Source organism: Bos taurus, chromosome 9 (assembly GCF_002263795.3).
Source record: "Bos taurus isolate L1 Dominette 01449 registration number 42190680 breed Hereford chromosome 9, ARS-UCD2.0, whole genome shotgun sequence".
NCBI classification, from domain to species: domain Eukaryota; kingdom Metazoa; phylum Chordata; class Mammalia; order Artiodactyla; family Bovidae; genus Bos; species Bos taurus.
Window position 1 is genome coordinate 59,686,047 of NC_037336.1, and position 21,224 is coordinate 59,707,270.

General features: G+C 38.7%; 1 protein-coding gene across 7 annotated transcripts in view; it reads left to right on the plus strand.

Moving 5' to 3' along the window:
• The window catches only part of MAP3K7 (mitogen-activated protein kinase kinase kinase 7), a 65,945-nt gene that overhangs the window by 6,316 nt on the left and 38,405 nt on the right, over positions 1-21,224 (plus strand). For 4 of the 7 annotated variants that reach the window (XR_009495795.1, XM_059889739.1, XM_059889741.1 and 1 more), the window contains 6 exons: positions 7,962-8,072; positions 11,629-11,694; positions 12,333-12,378; positions 12,477-12,554; positions 13,481-13,619; positions 17,399-17,523. Coding sequence is in view for 6 of the 7 variants with exons in the window: in XM_059889739.1 (XP_059745722.1) it covers positions 7,962-8,072; positions 11,629-11,694; positions 12,333-12,378; positions 12,477-12,554; positions 13,481-13,619; positions 17,399-17,523 (565 nt within the window). In the remaining variant the exon portion in view is untranslated. 7 annotated transcript variants of the gene reach the window in all.

Consider the following 21,224-nt stretch of genomic DNA (forward strand, 5'->3'; position numbering starts at 1 on the left):
AATAATAATATGTCAGAGAAGCTTACTCAGATATGAGTACAATCAAAAAAGCATATATGATTGTGAACTTGAATTAGAAATTTGGCAGTAAGTAAAGAGTGACTTCCTTTCATTGTTTTGTAGTTTGAATATTAGTTTCTTTTGTTATTTACCTCAGTTGCCGTTGTGTCTCAGTTTGCCATCTATGCCACTCTTTTCTTCTGATATACCATGTGTCAAGAACAACAATGCATTGCTCTCAAGAATTCTCCTTTTCCTTTCTTCCTGCTGAAGATATCATGTCAGTGGTCTGGAAAACTTCCATAGACCGTATCAGCAGTAAGCGAAGGCTCTCTGGTCTGTGTGATGGTTTCCAATGAGATATCTTGTCTCGCTGTTAGTTATGGTTTTAGTACAACCTGATACAGTCATTCTCAAATATCAAAATCACCTGAAGGGCTTGTTAAGACACAGATTGCTGGACCTGACCCTCAGACTCAGTAATTCTAGGTGGGAACCTGAGAATTACATTTTCACAAATTTCCAGGTGATGCAAATACTTCTGACCCAGAGATTACACTTAGAGAGCCATTGACTTAATGCTTTTGCTGTTTTTATATTTGCTTTCTTTTTCCTGTTTCTTCTTCCCCTGTGTTCTAAATGTTGAAGTGCTTCAAAGCTCAGTTCCGGGACCCCAGTGTTCACGTGTTATTTTTTGGTCACCACACCCAAGAGATTGATTCGAAGTACCAACTAAATGCTAGTGACTCTCCCAAGTCTTTAATATTCTGCCTGACTTCTTGACTCATGTTTCCACTTTCTTTCTTGATATCTCTACTCAGATATCTAAATAGGCATCTTAGGCTTTATATGAGTAAATCAGAACTCTGTGCTGTTAAAAAAAAAAAAGAAAATCTGCTTGCTTCATCCTTTCTTATCCTTTATTAAACTGTTTCTGAATCTAGACATTATAATTGACTCATGTCTTTTCCTGTCCACCTGCCCTGCCTGCATGCAGATCATCAGCAAGCTCTTTTAACTTTACCTCTAAAACATATGCTTTATGAGATGGTTGGATGGCATCACCGACTCAGTGGACATAAGTTTGAACAAGTTCCAGGAGATAGTGAAGGACAGGAAAGCCTGGCGTGCTGCAGTCCATGGGGTTGCAAAGAGTTGGACACGGCTTAGCTGCTGAACAACAACTAAAACATATTCCTCAGCTTCCCTGATGACTCAGCAGGTAAAGAATCTGCCTGCAATTCAGGAGTGGCAGGAGACTCAGGTTAGATCCCTGGGTAGGGAAGATCCCCTGGAGTAGTAAATGGTAACCCACTCCAGTATTCTTGCCTGGGAAATCCCTTGGACAGAGGATCCTGGTGAACTAGAGTCCATGGAGTCACAGAGTCGGACATGACTGAGCACATGAGCACAATAACAAGCTAAAACATATCCCAGTTCCGCTCATTTTTCTGTACTACCATCAGCCTTGTTCTCAAAGCACTTCTCTCTTGCCTGGGCTGCTTTTACAGCCTTCTGCCTGATCTCTCTCTATACATAAGCTAGCTTCCTTATAATTCATTCTTCACATAGAGCCAGAATGATTTTTTTTAATGTAAAATCATATCACATTCCTCCTTAAATTCCTCTAATTGCCTCCCATCACACTTAGACTGAGATTCAGACTCCTTTTCATTGTGCCAAGAACCCTCCAGAATCCAGACTTTGTCTGTCTCTCTGGCTTCATCCTGCATCACTCTTCCCTTTTCCCACTATGTCCTGCTTACACCAAACCCTCCAAGTATTTCTCTAGGTCATCATTAAAATGTCACCTTTCTCAGTAAGGCCTAATTTAAAATTGGAGTGGGAGGAGTGCATGCATGTGTACACACACACACACACACACACAATTTTGTTTCTTTTCTTCTTAGTGCATTTATCATTTTCTTAAAACATTGTCTTATATATATATATATAAACCTATGTATACTCACATCTTGCTTCCTCTTTGTCTCCCTGCACAAAGAGAATATAAGTAGTTAGAACAAAGATTTTAGTTTAACTTGTTTAGTTCTATATCTGGAATGTGTAGGATAATGCCTAAACTGTAGATGGGGTTCAAATGTTGAATAGGAATCGTAGGGTTTTTTTCCCCTCTTTAGAGTCCTTACATCAGTAGTTTCTTTGGTTCATTCCTTGTGTCATTCAAATATGAAATTTGTAACCTCCTCAGATGCCTTTTGGAGAAGGCAATGGCAACCCACTCCAGTACTCTTGCCTGGAAAATCCCGTGGATGGAGGAGCCTGGAGGGCTGCAGTCCATGGGGTCGCTAAGGGTCAAACACGACTGAGCGACTTCCCTTTCACTTTTCACTTTCATGCATTGGAGAAGGAAATGGCAACCCACTCCAGTGTTCTTGCCTGGAGAATCCCAGGGACGGGGGAGCCTGGTGGGCTGCCATCTATGGGGTTGCACAGAGTCGGACACGACTGAAGTGACTTAGCTTAGCAGTCAGATGCCTTTTATACTATCTAGCCATAAATTTCCACGTAAGTTTGTCCCATTATTCAACTTTTTCTTTTTCTCCATGGCAGTTTTTTATAAGCTGTTATTTATCTTATTCATCTTTTTGTTTCACATGCATGCGTGCTCAGTCATGTCTGACTCTTTGCAACCCAAAGAGTAGGCTATAGCCCACCAGGCTCCTCTGTCCATGGGATTCTGCAGGCAAGAATACCAGAGTGGGTTGCCATTTCCTCCTCTAGGGGATCTTCCTGACCCAGGGATCAAACCTGCATCTCCTGCAGCTCCTTCATTTTCAGGCAGATTCTTTGCCACTTGAGCCACATGGGAAGCTCCATTTTTTTGTCTGTTGACCGTCTTTTCTTTCCTCTCCCTATCTCCCACTTAAATTGAAAGTACATTTCATGTGGATCTAGGCCTTTGTCTTATTTACGGCTATATCTCTTGTATCCCATATGGTAGCTGAATACAGTAGACATTCAAGAAATATTGGTTTAAGGAATAAATGCAGTTCATCATTCTCTTGGCATTAGCCTCACTTCACCCCTTGAAAGCAGGAGACCTTACCCATTTCTCCCCGCCTGCTAACTGGGCCCTCCCCTTTGGCTTTCATTGATTCTCTGAGATTCAGCTGAGCTCTGCATTTAGCTCCCTGTATTTTGAGCTGTCTGCCATCCAACAGCCTCCTTCCTGCAGTCAGAAGACACTTTAGTGTTCAGTTATCCTGTTTTTCTCTTGGCAGGAGTTTTTCTGTATCATTTCCATGTTCTGTCAAGGCTGAAAGAATGTGGGGCCTCCCTCTGACTGTCTCCTTTACCACACTTAACTCATTTGCAGCTTCTCATGTTGGCAGAGCCTGTCCTGTGAGGCTGCTTTCTCCTGGAGATCTCTGTGAGAAGTTGAGGAGGAGGGGGCATGGAAATAAGTCTTGTCTACTCTTGAATCCCTAAGTCTGTCCTGAAAGCTACCATCACAGACTCTTATCTCTGGCCCTTTTCAGCTGGGAAGTGTCTGTGTGTGTGTGTGTATGTGTGTGTGTTATTGTTTTGTCTTGAATTTCTTCTCTACCTCACTTTGAACCCTTGAAGGCAGGGATCAATTCTTTATGTTTTTTCTTTTACCCCTAATATTTATGCCATTTGAAAAGATGGGAAGTCACATTTTGATTCTGTCATATGGTGATTTACAAGAAATATGAAAAGAATCCACCTGCAATGCAGGAAACCTTGGTTTGATTCCTGGGTCAGGAAGTTACCCTGGAGAAGGGATAGGCTACCCACTCCAGTATTCTTGGGCTTTCCTGGTGGCTCAGATGGTAAAGAACCCATCTGCAATGCGGCAGCCCTGGGTTGGGAAGATCCCCTGGAGGAGGGCATGGGAACCCACTCCAGTATTCCTGTCTAGAGAATCCCCATGGACAGAGGAGCCTGGCAGGCTGCAGCCCATGGGGTCACAAAGAGTTGGACATGACTGAGCAGCTAAGCACACATGTACTTGATCATTCAGATGACCAAAATATTTCTTCAATATATTTGGTCTTTGCAGTTTCTGGCTCACAGCTCCCAAAACCCTCTGAATTTTGTAAGTGGTGAGAGATAAAGATGTCCTGAGGTTAATTTCGGACCACACCTAAGAACAGGGCTGCTTGCCAGGAGAACCGACAATGTGATTAGAGGGTTGGAACTTTCAACCCCACCCCTCTGACCTCTGGGGAGGGAGAAGGGCTGGAGGTTTAATCAATCAGCAGTGGCCAGCAGCTTAATCATTCACGCCCATTTAATGAAGCTTCACGTAAACCCAGAAGAATGGGTTTCAGAGAACTTCCAGGTTGGTGAACACATGGGCACAGAGAGGGCATAGAAGCCTTTGGTGGGGGAGAGGTAGGGTACAACACAGTCTCACAGAACTTAACCTGTGGGATCTGATGCTCTCTCCAGGTGGGTGATGTCAGAATTGAACTCAGTGGTAGGCTATCCAGCTGCTATCTGAGGATTGCTTGAAAGTGTGGGGAGATCCCCCTCCACACACTGGAATTTAGTAATGAGAATCATTACATACACAGAAATGTAATTCATTAAGCACTGATTCTGTGCCTCTGACCTTTGAATTCACAACAGTTATTTTTTTCTATTATGTATTTCAGTTTACCTGTACAACCTCAGGCGTCTTGGACTTTAATCATTTCAGATCTGTTGTTTCACCATACACGAGAAATACCACGTGGCCCTGATGCACGCAGAGGCTTCTTAATAAGTTCATGGACCTTACATGAGATGCCTGTTTTATATTTCAGAGTGTTTCCAAAAAATTGCTTTTGTAAATGAGAGGGAGAACGTTTATCATGTCCTTAGTTGCACACATTTTGTTCTCATGGTTTTAAGTTGCAGGCTCAGGTTGGCCATCATCTCAGCACTAGGTGGCACTTGAGCATCACAATTAGTCATGCACACCTTACACAGTTTTTGCAACAGATGCATGATACACAAATGTAATGTTTGAAATCCCTATGTGGGCATTCTTGAGAATAGCAAAATGAAACAAGAGACCTGCTGAGCACCAGTTGCTTTGATGTATCTGTAAATACATGAAAAGGGAAAGAAAAGTGAAATTACTATCCACTAGGTCCTGTCTGACTCTTTTGTGACCCCATGGACTGTTGCCTGCCAGGCTCCTCTGTCCCTGGAATTCTCCAGGCAAGAATACTTGATTGGTTAGCTATTCCCTTCTGAAGCCATTCCTTCAGGAATTTTCCTGACCCAGGGATTGAACCCATGTCTCCTGCATTGGAGACAGATTCTTTACTGTCTGAGCCACCAGTATCAGTATCAGTTCAGTTGTTCAGTCGTGTCCAACTCTTTGCCAGTCAGACCTGAGCCACCCTTTATAAATACATAGTTGGAGAATATATTAAATTACTTCCCAATCGTTATTCATAGTACTGTTAACAGATAGACTGGTCTCTCCATCCTTTCTTTCTTCACCTGATATTGTCATAATGTTGAAATTCATTTTAGGTGTGCTGTTCATTGTGGTTAATTTGAAAGAAATAAGGAGTATAACTCCTCAAACTTATTCATACCCAACTCCAAGCACTTATTATTCTTTTGTGGTATGTAAGAAAATGTCTGATTTTGACTTATGAACCCTATAGATAATATGCTGAAGAAAATGTAAACATCTCCCTTTTACTGTTGAGAAAACAGAATTTCAAAGACATTAACTTGCCCAGTATTGGTAGCTAGCAGGCAGACAGAATCTGTATTTAAACTCAAGTCTGTTGGGTTTCAGATCCTAGGTGTGCTCTTTCCATTATTCCAGAGGTACCAGGTTTAGCCAATCACTGTTCATGTTAAAGTAATTGGATGCAAAGTTCAAATAAGTGACATTGACTCCTGAGGAGGGCGAGAGCCTAATTAGCAGGAGGTCCCTTAGCACCAAGGACCAGGAATGGAAAAAGAAAAGTCACCAGAATCAAGACAACTCAGTTTCCTTTAGGCTGACGGCATACGGGCTTCCCAGGTGGCTTGGTGGTAAAGAATCCACCTGCCAAGCAGGAACGCAGGTTTGATCCCTGGGTCGAGAAGATCCCTTGGAGGAGGGCATGGCAACCCACTCCAGGCTTGCCTGGAAAATCCCATGAACAGAGGAGCCTGGTGGGCACCAGTCCACAGGGTCACAGATGAGTCAGACACGACTTACGGCCTAAACAACAATGACGTCAAAGGCTGAATATAAAGTGAATTGTTTATTATACACTCTGTGTTTCAAATCCTGGCTTCTCTGACCCTGTGATCTTGGACAACTTGGCAACTGTGTGACTCAGTTTACTTACCTTTAAAACGGAGGAGGATTAAATATATTAATGCACTTAAGCACATAGACTAGTACCTGGCACATGGTAAACATTCACTGAATGTTAACTATTTGGGTAGTTTTATACATTAAGCAACATGAGAAATGTCCATACTGCTTTGTGTAATGTTTGAAGTGGAATTTGAGTTATGGCTAGAGTGGCCATCCATCTCAGCTTACAACTAACTATCCTGGTATCTCTTAGCACCTGTTTCTTACTCTGGAAAAAGTTTGCCTAAAGTGAAGACTTCCTCCAAGAGAAGATGTAACTGCTCCTTTCTGATGCACGATACAGATTTGCGTGCATGCATGTGAAGTTGCTTCAGTTGTAGCTTACTGTTTGTGACCTCATGACCTGCCTGGCTTCTCTGTCCATGGGATTCTCCAGGCTAGAATACTGGAGTGGGTTGCCATTTCCTTCTCAGCTCAGTGCTTACTACATAGAAAGTACATCATTAGTGAGAACTGTAGATTTTTCGCTTAAGGAGGTACTTAGATCCTTTGGAATTTGAAAGATTGAAGTAAATGGCACATAACTAAGGTCATTTTCAGTGATAAAATAGACTGATTTTGTTCTAACAAGTATCAAAAGTTATTCTTTTGTTGTTGTTTTAATATAATGGCGAATTTCAAACATCAGTAAACGTAGAGTAGCATGAGAGAGGAATGAACTCGAGAGCTACCTAACAGCTTCAACGATAATACAACATGTGGTCAGGTTTTATTTTGTAACTTAAAAAAGTAACTTTAATGAGATGTATTTTACATATCATAAAATTTAGCCACTTAAAGTATACAGTAATTTGTACAATTTCCTAAGTTGTGCACACATCACCAGAAGTCTGTTTTCAAACATTTTCATCGCCTGGGATTCTTCTTCATCGAAATGGGATTCTTCCTGTTTACAGTTACTCCCAGTTTCCACTCTCAGCCCCAAACAACGACTAATCTACTTTTTATCACTAAAGATTTGCCTTTTACAGACATTTCATATAACTGGAGTCGTACAGTGTGTGGTCTCGTGTGTGTGTCATTTGAGCTTAGTGTTTTTAAGGTTCATCCACGTTGTAGCATGTATCAGTAGTTTGTTCCTTTTTCTTGACAAATACATTCCAGTGTATAATATGCCGTGTTTTGTCTGTCCTTCACAATGGCCAGTCTTATCATCTATATTTTTATCCTTTCCCCTCTACTCCCTACCCCACTGAACTATTTAAAAGCTATTTTTAATTTCATAAATATAAGAGCTTAAAACATTGATTATGTTTCTGCTTTCTATTTTTGTTTTTCCAAACCATCTTCTCTGTATCTTCTCATTCATCTTGCCTGTCTTAATTTGTTTTCTGTCTTTAAGAGTCCTATTATTTTTTGGTTTTGGTTTTGAGAATGAAGAGGTGTCTAGACTATAAACTTTCAAAGACAGAGACAGTGCCTTTCATTGTCTCCTTGTATTAATGAAAATTCATACTGGCTCTGTGGCAAATCCAGATCGTGATGATTTCTAAAATCTTCTTTAACCTTTCAGGTTTGCTTCAGCATTATATGCTGGGCTGGATCTATTTGTTTCTGATTCTCATGGGGTTTTTTTTGTTTGCTTTTAACTCAGGTTGTTGGAAGAGGAGCTTTTGGAGTAGTATGCAAAGCCAAGTGGAGAGCAAAAGATGTTGCCATTAAACAAATAGAAAGTGAATCTGAGAGGAAAGCTTTTATTGTAGAGGTAAGTTGGAAAGTCATTTCTGTTGTATAGTTCTTTACCTAAGATACTCTGTGAATTTGATATTTGTGAAAAACAAAGTGTTTCTCAATTGTTATTTCTCTGTGTTCTTAAACATCAGCAATTTAGTTGAACTAAAGGGAATGCCATAGGAACATTTTTTCATTCATACTCTTAGTTCTGATTAAAAATTAGAAGAGAGATTTAGCTGCATAAATGAATTCATCCCTGAATTAAAATACAGTCTCTTCCATGTAACTCTGATCTATTTCAAGGCATAGAATTTAAATTTTAAAATAGAAAAGAAATGGTAATCTCTCCCATTATCTAAAGTTAAGAAGGGAAATTTTATGCATTCATTTTTGACTGAACATTTTAAGAAATTCGAATGAGATTATTTTAAGTAAAAATTATGTCAAATTGGCTTTTCTCATTTAGCATGAAAATTTATAGCTGTTCTCTTACAGATTTGATGATGGAGAATTCGATAATCATGATATTATTTATTATCAGGTTTATTCTTTTATGCTGTTTTGTATATTAGATTACAGTATTTAAATAAATCAGTGATTTTATAAGTTTTTAACTTCATTGGTCAACAGAAGTGGTCTTTACCTTATAAACTTTCTGAATTTTTATCTGTGAGTTTATTTAATTATAATGTCAAAATATACTTCCTGATATTTTTAAATGCATAACATGAGGAAATGAGAAATTACTTGTGATATGATGAAGTAGATTTTTGTAAATTAGTTGAATGAATTGAGAGATACTGATGAATGGTTTGATGTCATCATGAGGAAAAATGATCTGTAGTCCAACAGTCTGGCTTTATCTTGCCTTATTCACAGTTTTTATTTATGGTTTAAATGAGGATATTGAGCAGATACTGTTGTATTGGCAGTTTCCTAAAACTAGATAAAAATCATATGTATTAAAGTCTAGGAATCCAGTCAAAAAGATGATAATAGCTTGGAGGAAAAAATTTTTCATCAAAGTTATAAATACACGTAATTTAAATTGTTGAATGGTTCTCCATGTATTTTTATTAAAAATCCCGTGTATCTCCTCCCATCAAGTTTTCTGCTTCTCAGAGGCAACTACTTTGAGCTCATCCTTAGTTTTGTTTGATGTCCCCCAATCCAGACTCACACCTTCTCTAAAGAAGGTAATTTTATATTTCTATCTCTGTGTTTATCTCTGCATTAAATATATATCTATACTTAGAGAAGATACTATTATACCTTCTCTAAAGAATCAACCTCTAATCTTTTTTTTTTTTTTTTACTTTACAATATTTTATTGGTTTTGCCATACATCAACAGGAATCCACCACGGGTGTACATGTGTTCCCCATCCTGAACCCTCCTCCCACCTCCCTCCCCGTACCATCCCTCTGGTTCATCCCAGTGCACCAGCCCCAAGCATCCTGTACCATACATCGAACCTGGACTGGCAATTCATTTCATATATGATATTATACCTGTTTCAATGCCATTCTCCCAAATCATCCCACCCTCGCCCTCTCCCACAGAGTCCATAAGACTGTTCTATACATCTGTGTCTCTTTTGCTGTCTCACATACAGGGTTATCGTTACCATCTTTCTAAATTCCATATATATGCGTTAGTATACTGTATTGGTGTTTTTCTTTCTGGCTTACTTCACTCTGTATAATAGACTCCAGTTTCATCCACCTCATTAGAACTGATTCAAATGTATTCTTTTTAATGGCTGAGTAATACTCCATTGTGTATATGTACCACAGCTTTCTTATCCATTCGTCTGCCGATGACATCTAGGTTGCTTCCATGTCCTGGCTATTATAAACAGCGCTGCGATGAACATTGGGGTACACATGTCTCTTTCAATTCTGGTTTCCTCAGTGTGTATGCCCAGCAGTGGGATTGCTGGGTCGTATGGCAGTTCTATTTCCAGATTTTTAAGGAGTCTCCACACTTCTCCATAGAGGCTGTACTAGTTTGCATTCCCACCAACAGTGTAAGAGGGTTCCCTTTTCTCCACACCCTCTCCAGCATTTATTGCTTAATCTCTAATCTTTGGGACAATAAAGAGGCTTTCACTAGCTGTTTGAAGACAGGGAAGGAGGGAATCTTTGGCCTAATTTTAAGTGATCTCTCTGCCCTTTTATTAGTAATCGCTTATGTGAATAGCTGCCTGGTACTGTCCCCACTCCCCAACCTTTTGGAGGTTTTAGAGTTAAATCTGGTTGCTTCTCACTTTTTCTCATTTCCTTTTAGGTCTGCAGTGTCAGTTATTGCTACTCATTTGCTTTCCAACTTCAAAAAATGTGTGCTGTTTCCTCATATCACGTTTTCTTCATCTTTCTGAGTTTGTCTTGAAAAAAAGTACCTTTCCTCTTTTGGTAGTATTTGATGGGGGAGCAAGAGTAAATGCTTGAACAATCTGCTATCTAAAGCTCAGTACTTCAGAATCTTAACATGGTGAAATATAATAAATAGTGATATTAAGTCTCTTAGGACTAAAAATCTAGAAATGTTGGCTGTAGAAAAGTACAGCTTTCTAGTAGCATATGGCAAAAAGGTTTACCTTTGGGCTTCATATGAGCCAGCAGTATTATGTAGATAATAGAGAAGGAGAGGAAGAAGAAAGGGGAAGAAGCAGAAAAGGGGGAGAAGAAAGAGTAGGGAGCAGTTTGGGGAGATATGTTAATATTAATTTGAGATATAGAGCAAGAGAAATGAGTACAGCCAAACCACTCATGGATCTCACTATGAATCATTGGATTGGATTTGATTGGATAAAACTGGAGACCAATTAGAAGGAGGCTGTAGTAATTAATTACTACATTGGTTCAGATTGGAATTGCTAAGGCAAAAGGCAGTTGTAATGGGAACTGAGAAGAGGGAATTAACTCAGGAGATAGGAGGTGGAGGGAAGAGAATGCAAGAGTGCAGATTTTAAGTCAGACAGACCAAAATTCAAACTCTGGTTCTACTACTTCCTAGCTCTAGGGTATTTAACAACTCATTTAACCTACTCTGAGCCTTATCTTCAGGGTACCTCATCTTTAAAATGAAAATGATAATACCTGCCTTGCAAAGTTGTGAGGATTATACAGTATCTGTAAAGTGCCTCCCAGTGCCCAGCATAGAGTAGGTAGAGTATTCCTTCAACCATAGCTATGAAGATGAAGGTGATGTGATGATACGGCTTCCTCTGGTTTGGATAGCTCAGCTCAGTGCCATCTCAGGGATGGCCTTCTAACATTTCTTGGCAAACTTAATTGCTTCTTATTTGTACTCACGCCTTGTTCATAACTCCTGTTATAGCACTTTGCATGTTGCTTTAATTATTAGTGTTTGTATCTCTCCCACGACTAATCTGTGAGAACTCCAGGGCAGGGATTCTGTACTATTGTGGGCAGGTACTTATGATCACGGTGCCTGCTACATAGAAAACAGTGGTTGTTGAAGGATTAAACTAATGTTTTGTACAACCTTAAGATCTGAATGATACTGTGAGATCACTTCCTCAAAAGTTAGCACTTTTCAAAAGAAACCTTTTTTTGTTACAGCTTCGACAGTTATCGCGTGTGAACCATCCTAACATCGTAAAGCTATATGGAGCCTGCTTGAATCCAGTAAGTTTGCCATTTTTTCACTTTACTCTGTCTGTGAGAAAAAACATGGCAGATTACATGCAGCTGTGTAGTTCATGAAGCTGTTTTGATCTGTCGTATTATTTCTAAAAAAAAAAATAATCATACTGTGTGTGCTTCTAATCTGTTAGCAACACAGTATAAGGGAAGAGTTATCTTGGGTGGTCTTATCCAGTAACCTCATCTTCTTTGGAGGTTCAGAATAACCTGTGATAGCCTCTGTTCATTTGCGCTGGAAAGTGAAAGTGAAGTCGCTCAGTCATGTCCGACTCTTTGCGACCCCATGGACTGCAGCCTACCAGGCTCCTCTGTCCATGGGATTTTCCAGGCAATAGTACTGGAGTGGATTGCCATTTCCTTCTCCAGGGGAAAAATCCCCAAAGATCTTGTGATTATGTTTTTATATACATCTTCACACTTAGACAGTGGGCCCCTAGAAGACAAGGTCTTAGATCATGATACCTTTTTTTTTTTTTCCTCTAGTGCTATTCAGATACTAGGGACCAAAAGAATGATTTTTAAGTGCATTTATAAAATCAAAGCTTGATCTAAGTTGTCTTTCAAGTTCCCTAGGATGCTGTAGCTCTGTGGTTAATTATTCTGGCATATGTTTCCTTCAGGTGTGTCTTGTAATGGAATATGCTGAAGGGGGCTCCTTGTATAATGGTGAGTGTCATTAGACCTGTCTTTATTAGAGTAAAATAAGTGAAAAGCTTTTAATACAAACTGTAAGTTACTTAATGTTCTTCACAATTTATCCTCAGAGTCCCAAAAGGAGATAGTTAAGAAAAGAAATCTGCCAAAGATTAAAAATCTGCTAAAGACAAGAGGCTACAACATTAGTATGTGAAATTTAGACGTCTAAGTATAGTAATCTTTTAAATTGATGGTACTTTTCATAATGTTAAAAGCATTACTTGCTTTTTAAATAGATTTTAAAGTATCTTCATACTTACAACCTTTTCTTTTTGCCCTGTCTTAGCTTTCAATCTCCTCATTTTAGAACTTTTTAACTACACATCCTTATTCTTCATTTTGCTTTTTTTTCCCCAAAAAAATAAATTTGTGAAAATGTTCACTTTATGGAACATTTTAGTAACAATGAAAGGAAACTGTATTATTTAGTTCCCTTTATAAAACAGAGCTAATCCATTTAGTTACCTGTGTAGAACAGAGCTGTTTCACTCTAAGAAACACCAACCATATATATAGTCTCTTGTCACACCATTTGTATAACATGTAGCATTTTATTTAGCTATGTCTCCTGCTCATGTGTTTGTCATTGTTAATGGCTGTCTAATACTTCTGTGTTTTATTTTGAATTACTTCTAGTTTTTAGCTATTATAGAAAGCATAATTGTAAACATTTCAATGCACATTATTTTGTTTTCTTCTATACTATTTGTATCTCTCTGAAAGTACAGTATGCTATCAGATGCTTATAATTTATATTATTGTATGCAAGACTGCATCTATTGAGATTAAAAAATGTGGTAATATATATTAATTGTATTTGAATGTCCTATTAAATGTCCTATTTAGATGTCCTATTTGGATGTCCTATTAAATGTTAGGTACTTATGTGGTAGTTATCCATTTGAAATCATTAGCTGTTTCTATCTTTTTATTGAGAAAAGAAGGAGAAGCAGGGCCGACGGGAGCACGTGTAGGAAAATGCCCAGTCGTGTGTTCTGACAGTGCTGTATTCACCTTATGTCTTTTGTTATATGCAATAAAGTTCTTTTTAGTTTGTGCCTTCCTTTTGCAGTGCTGCATGGTGCTGAACCATTGCCATATTACACCGCTGCCCACGCAATGAGTTGGTGTTTACAGTGTTCCCAAGGAGTGGCTTATCTTCACAGCATGCAGCCCAAAGCTCTAATCCACAGGGACCTGAAACCACCAAAGTAAGTTCTAATAATGTGGTCTCTCTCTTGGCACCCCCCACCCACTCCTGAATTTAAGCTGGTCATTGCACATCAGTTTTTCTTTTCTCTTCCCTTTTAGCTTGCTGAAGAATGTGTATTTTTATTCTTTTAACATTGTTTATTTTTAACACACCTCCATCATTTAGCCATCTAAACTTGCATTTTAGAACGTTGTCTTCAGTGGCATTTTTATTTCAGTGGCATCTTTATTTTTAATAACTTCTGCCTTAGACTAGCGTACTTCTAGAGTCTGGTAGTCTGTGTGTCCTGTTTTGTGCCCACGGTATATATTGGTTTCCCTGAACAGTTTCGTGAGAGCAGAGACAAGCCTGTCTTGATCCCCATTGTATCCCTAATAAGCACAGTGTCCACACATAGTCAGCATTCTACCACACTACACAGGGTGGTTATTTTGTTTGCATTTTTTTTTATAATGGTTTTATAATGGTGGTTATATTATTTGCATTTTCAGAGAAAGGCAAAGGGCATTGCTGGCACATCTGAGTAGAAACTGAAAATACTCTGAATTTCTTTATATTGTGGATTCTGGGACTTTGAAAGAACTTCAAAATTCCCTAAATAAATATTTTTAAAGGCTAAAACTTCAGAGATTTTTTCCCCCCCCAGGGGTACTCAAGTTAAAGAAAACATACATATTTTTGTCCCCATTTCTCTCTAATTTTTCTCTTTTCTATCCACCTGTGACAAAAAATCCCCCTGTGCCCTTTCTCCTCTGCTGCTGGCCATCACATGGGTTCTCAGATAAGAGGTTTCCCCTAGGAAATTATCAGAAGTATTCCATTCTCTTGACAGTGATTTAAAGCATCAAAGCATCCCTTCCAGGTAGACCTTCCCACTCTCCTTTCTAAGCTGATGCACTCTACATAGGTTTCAACTCTTGGAGTCTCCATTCTCACTAGTGTACCTTACTTCCACCTCCAAGCTTAAACTGATTTCTCTTTCCCTGGGTCCTTGGTCAAATAATGTTTAAGTCCCAGGTTTATGATACTTCTTTTTAACTTGACTCCCGAGATTGTTGTTGTAGCTACCTATCTTGGCTAGTAAAGAAGAAAGCAGATTTTTTGGTCCCTGTTTTGGGAGATTGTGTTCTCCTTTCCTGTCTCCCCACATTAACAGAGTTGAATTATCAAAGCAAATTTGTGAAAATCATAGCTCTTATCCAGGAACAAACTGGCTGGTTCAAAGGATGAGGCATGAAGATGTCATGCCTTCATGATGCAAAGATGAGGCATGAAGCATCGTTGTCCTGGAGGAGCCAGAACCCATTAGATGGAACACCCGTCTGCACCGGGGCATGTTTGGCTTTGAAATGACTAATGAGTTATTAAACGATATACTTTAAAATAATCTCACAAGAGATGTTTTTTAACATCTTTTAGATTCCATAATTACACAGCTTAAACATCTACTTCCATTCTCCATTCAACCATACCTGTAGATCCATAAATTTTAGGCTTATTTGACCAACCTATTTAGACAGACCAGCTGTATCTTACCAAAGTCATCTGCAGCTAGGGCCTCTGGTTTCGCTAATAAATACCATTAACATATTTATAAGAGAGATGGTCTAGGTCGTTCATTCCTCTCGGGCATTCTTACAGTTGGACTCATGGTGCAGTGTTGAAAATTGCCTGTGGGGCACCCTGTATACAAATTGGGCTTTATCACTAGAATTTATTTTTTAGAAGGTGCTGGGGAAAAGGAAACTCTTGGAATGGCTGTACTTCCATGTATAATTGCATATACTATCTTATTGTCCCTGGAAAACCTGTGGAGTCTCCAGTCAGGAGGAGTTTTTTAGAATGGCACAGAAAGAAGGCACCTGATGATACAATTAGGTGTTTCATACAGCATCAGCTTGTGCCCCTACTTTAGTTAGCTTTTTGCTAGTTCATTCAGAATCTTATGATTAAAGGGGTATTCATTGTAAATAGTAATAATATAAAAGTCATTCAGAAAAATTACTGTAATATTTTGAATATACTAGGATGAAACCAAGAAGTCAGTTACAGAATCTCTTGGATAAAGAGTAGTAAGAACTTAGCAATGGTGAAACAAGGAAAAATTTTTTGTTTGTTTAAGTGTATATAAAGGTAATTTGCACTTAGCATTCTTTCCACTTAAATTATCACAGTATTTGTGGCATTATGGAGATATGAATAGTAGTTTATCTGGCTTATTTTAGTCATGATGGACTAAAAAAAAAAACTAATATTCTAAATAATCTGTCCAGTTAGAATTTTGGAACAGAATTATATGCAAAGAATTTATAACTTTATGTAAATATCTGTATATAATGATATGAAAAAAATATCCTGGTAAGGGAATAAAGCAACATTATGTATAGTGTAACCTATACATGCTTAAATCCCCGTATACTGCTCTTGACGGTGCTCACAGGGATCGTGAGTAACGTGGCTTTGACTCTTAAACTCACGTGAGAAGAATTTGGTCCTCCAGCAATATGGCAAACTGGGTAAACTGCAGAAACACCCAGCACCAAACCCAGAGGCGCCACATACCACAGCAAACACGCTTGACGTGCATGGTGACCTTACAAGAAGACAAGGCTTCAAACCCAGGGGTGCCACATACCACAGCAAACACGCTTGACGTGCACGGTGATCTTACAAGAAGACAAGGGCAGCATTAAGCCAAAGAGAGAGAGCTGAACCCTAAATGGGTTCGGTGGTTTGTGGGTTTTGCTTCTAAAGTTCAAAGTGAACGTTCCTGATTCATGTCCCAGACTCCGCCTGTCTTGTATGTCAGAATCCTCTGCATTCAGTGACATATAGGGAAAGGAGTTTATATATATATACACACACACATATATATATGTAGGAGATTTTTATGGACCAGGCTTGAAGGTGAAGTACATCACATTCTACTGGCTAGAATGGTTATGATAACCACACCTAATTGCTCAGAAGGCTGAGAAATGTACCTAAAAAGGAAAGGAAATAGGGTCAGTGAACAGCTAAGCAGTCTTGCTACATTAGGCTAACTAAAGACTCATTTCTGTTTACAGTAAGGTTAATAAGAGCAAAGAAGGTTTGGAAACTTCTGGCACCATGATCCATAGTAAGAAGTACTTCACAGTCTGTTGTGTGTGCATTATAATGTGTGTAGACCTGAAACTGAACTTTTCTGAAACAATATTTAGTCTAGTAGTTGTGATACACTTTGATATTTCCAGTTTTTTTTTTTAATGCTGTCATAATCTTCTGGGTTGTTTTGCAATCTAGGTCCCCAGATATGTGATCTAGAATTGTTATGATTTAGATTTTATGACTAGGTTTCTACTTGCACCTTAAAAAACACTGGGGTAGGCAGGTAAAGTATAGGAGCCAACAGTTTATGAAGGTATTGATATCTAGCCACTCCTATTTCAGAACACCTTAATGTTCACTTACTACATGTTTTTTAAAACCCCATATTTTGGCCCAGAGAGAAGCATAATCAAGAAAAATTATGGAGATAGAGATGGAGACATCAGAATTTGAGTCTAGCAGTCACCCTAAGAACTGGCTTAAAGTCAACTTTTGCCAATATTCCTCTATATTATTAAGCTATTACAGGTGACTGGTTCACATTTTACAGAAGTTGAATGGTGACATTTTGCTTATTAACCTTTTCTATTTCCTCAAATATCTCTTTTATTGTAGAATCAGATACTGGTCTTATAACCTTTAATTCATTTTTTGGTTTATTTTTTGTCTCGTTTGTTTTTTAAACAGCTTGCTGCTGGTTGCAGGGGGGACAGTTTTAAAAATCTGTGATTTTGGTACAGCCTGTGACATTCAGACTCACATGACCAACAATAAGGGGAGTGCTGCTTGGATGGCACCTGAAGTTTTTGAAGGTAAAATAGCAAAAGCATGATGTGACTGATAATCTGCCTTATTACCCCATGTAAATCCAACGTGTTTATGGCTTTCCCCTATTTACATGATTTTATTTCTACATGGCGTTTACGCAAGATACTTCCTAAAGTCTAAGGAGGTACTGCATAAATACAGCCTTAGATCTTGAATCTCATAGCAGGATTTCGGTTGTCTGTGAAGTTCAGGCATATGTGCAGTTGATCCTCATGCTCAGATTCCATAACAGCAAAATTGCCTACCAAAATTGCCTAAAATCAGTACTCATAATTCTTTTCATAGGTTATTCACAGGTATGCACAGAGCAGGAAAAAATTTTGAGTTGCCCAGCACTCACATTCCCAGCTGAGGTCACACAAGGCACTGCTCTGCCCTCTTGTGTCAGTTCTCACACTGTATCACCTCTGTGATCTATTGAGTGCCTCATTTTTTCCCCTTTTTTGTACTTTGTGTTGATGATTTCACAGTTTAAAATGGCCTCTACGAGTAATATTGAAGTGCTTTCTAGTGTTCCTAAGTGTCAGAAGGCTGTGATGTGTCTTACAGAGAAAATGCGCTTGCTAGCTAATCTGCATTCAGGCATGAGTTACAGTGCTTTTGGCCATGAGTTTAATATTAATGAATCAACGATTTATATTAAAAAAGATGTTTTAAATAGAAACACATAAAACAAGGTTAATATATTGATAAGTTGACAAAAACATTGTGAAGAGGCTCACAGGAGCCCAGTCCTGTATTTCCTCCTGGAGGAAATGATTCAGTGTTTACAAATTAACAATTCAGTTCAGTTCAGTCGCTCAGTCGTGTCCAACTCTTTGCGACCCCATGGACAGCAGCACACCAGGCCTTCCTGTCCATTGCCAACTCTTGAAGCTTACTCAGACTCATGTCCATTAAGTTGGTGATGCCATCCAACCATCTCATCCTCTGTCAGCCCCTTCTCCTGCCTTCAATCTTTCCCAGCATCAGGGTCTTTTCAGATGAGTCAGTTCTTCGCATCAGGTGGCCAAAGTATTGGAATTTCAGCTTTAGCATCAGTCCTTCCAATGAATATTCAGGACGGATTTCCTTTAGGATGGACTGGTTGGATCTCCTTGCAGTCCAAGGGACTTTCAAGAGTCTTCTCCATCACCACAGTTCAAAAGCATCAATTCTTCGGCGCTCAGCTTTCTTTATAGTCCAACTCTCACATCCATACATGACCACTGGAAAAACTATAGCCTTGACTAGATGGACCTTTGTTGGCAAAGTAATATCTCTGCTTTTTAATAAGCTGTCTAGGTTGGTCATAACTTTTCTTCCTAGGAGCAAACGTCTTTTAATTTCATGGCTGCAGTCACCATCTGCAGTGATTTGGGAGCCCCAAAAAATAGTCTCTCAGTGTTTCCATTGTTTCTCCATCTATTTGCCATGAAGTGATGGGACCAGATGCGATGACCTTAGTTTTCTGAATGTTGAGTTTTAAGCCAACTCTTTCACATTCCTCTTTCACTTTCATCAAGAGGTTCTTTAGTTCTTCTTTGCTTCCTGCCTTAAGGGCAGTGTCATCTGCATATCTGAGCTTTTTGATATTTCTCCCAGCAGTCTTGATTCCAGCTTGTGCTTCATCCAGCCCAGCTTTTCTCATGATGTACTCTGCATATAAGTTAAATAAGTGAGGTGACAGTATTCAGCCTTGACATACTCCTTTCCCTATTTGGAACCAGTGTGTTGTTCCATGTCCAGTGTCCATTTCTAGCTGTTGCTTCCTGACCTGCATACAGATTTCTCAGGAGGTAGGTCAGGTGGTCTGGAATTCCCATCTCTTTAAGAATTTCCAGAGTTTATCGTGGTCCACACAGTCAAAGGTTTGGCATAGTCAATAAAGCAGAAGTAGATGTTTTTCTGGAACTCTCTTACTTTTTTGATGATCCTTTGGATGTTGGCAATTTGATCTCTGGTTCCTCTGCCTTTTCTAAATCCAGCTTGAACATCTGGAAGTTCACGGTTCATGTACTATTGAAGCCTGGCTTGGAGAATTTTGAGCATTACTTTACTAGCGTGTGAGATGAGTACAATTGTGTGGTAGTTTCAGCATTCTTTGGCATTGCCTTTCTTGCTGCTGCTGCTGCTGCTAAGTTGCTTCAGTTGTGTCCGACTCTTAGTGACCCCATGGACTGCAGCCTACCAGACTCCTCCGTCCATGGAATTTTCCAGGCAGTGGGGTGCCATTGCCTTGTCCGTGCCTTTCTTAGGGATTGGAATGAAAACTGACCTTTTCCAGTCCTGTTCACTGCAAACTTTATAAGACAATACAGGGCATAACGAGAACCAAGTGTGCTTTGTGTTGGTTTCCTAGTGATTAAAAATCGGCCCTTCAAAGCTTAAATGAGTGTGCCTTAGAAAGAATGCAAGTAACTGGACAGAAGTGTGATGCTAAGGACAACAAATAAGGGATACCTTATGCTTTCTTTTACATCTGTGTATCTTAACTCAAGTTTTAAAAGAGTGATCCATAAATTGCATATGAGGTTTCTGTATAAAAACATCAATTGTCTTTTAAACAATTGAGAAAATTTGAACTGAAGACATGTGATTCATACATTAGAAGGTATGAAAGCCCATGAAACTCAGAAACATTCAATAATCGAATTCTGATTTTGACTTTTATTTTTGATGAATTTAAAGTTTTTTGTTCTTTGTTTTTAGCCACCAAGAGAAAGAAATTTGCTCTATAGCTGGTCCCTTGAGTGGAGCTATTTTGCCACAAAGTTCAGTTAAAAAGTTTGTGAACAAGCCAGCGTTAAATTATATAAGGTTAAATAATGCCACTTGTTTTAAGTTCGTGTGTAGAATACACATAATTGGCATTGTTTTGAAATTATTTATTTAATGTGACTTTCTTTGAGTTAAAATAGCACAGTTATTACTGTAGTGTGGAGAGCAGAAAGATTTGTTTTTACAGAAGAACCCAGAAATAAAAGTTACTCTTAATTGTTTAGAGAAACAAAACTCAGACTATTAGGCTATGTAGATTTCTTCATTTCTGAAAGATGTCAGCACCTGTGGTTCAGATCAGATTGTAATGTCATTGTCTGGTTTATAGTGCCCAGTGCCTGCAAAGTACATCCGTAGCTACTGTTGTAATAACTGATCATTCTTACAGTGGGTTGTTCATGGGTTTTAGGGTTTTGTTTGTTTGTTTATCAGCTGATTGACCAACCAACTTATAATTATGTGCATTTTGCTGCATAAATCAACTACTGTAAATTTGGTATTTGTAGTTTTCCTGCTTACAACTTACTTTTAAGTTTGCAAGTTAATAATTTATCTCACCAGATATTTTGGAAAAAAAGAATCTTCACACTAGATTAGAAATTTCTTCTGCTTTGATAGTGTTTTCCATCAAGAGAATGGGAGAAGAAAATTTTAAGGTTAAGAAATTCCAGAAAGGAGTAAGAAATTACATAAAGGAATGTACAAGTTGTTTTAATTCTCTGCCCCAGAGAAAATATGTTTAAATAAAAGATAAGGTCGACATTTCTTGACAAGAAGGTAGAAAATAACTAACTTTCTAAAGTGGGGTTTGTTTGTTTGTTTTTCTCTTTACTGGATGATAATTGCTTTACAGTGTGGTGGTCTCTGCTGTACATCAATGCAAATCAGTCATAACTATACATATATATGTGTGTGTGTGTGTGTA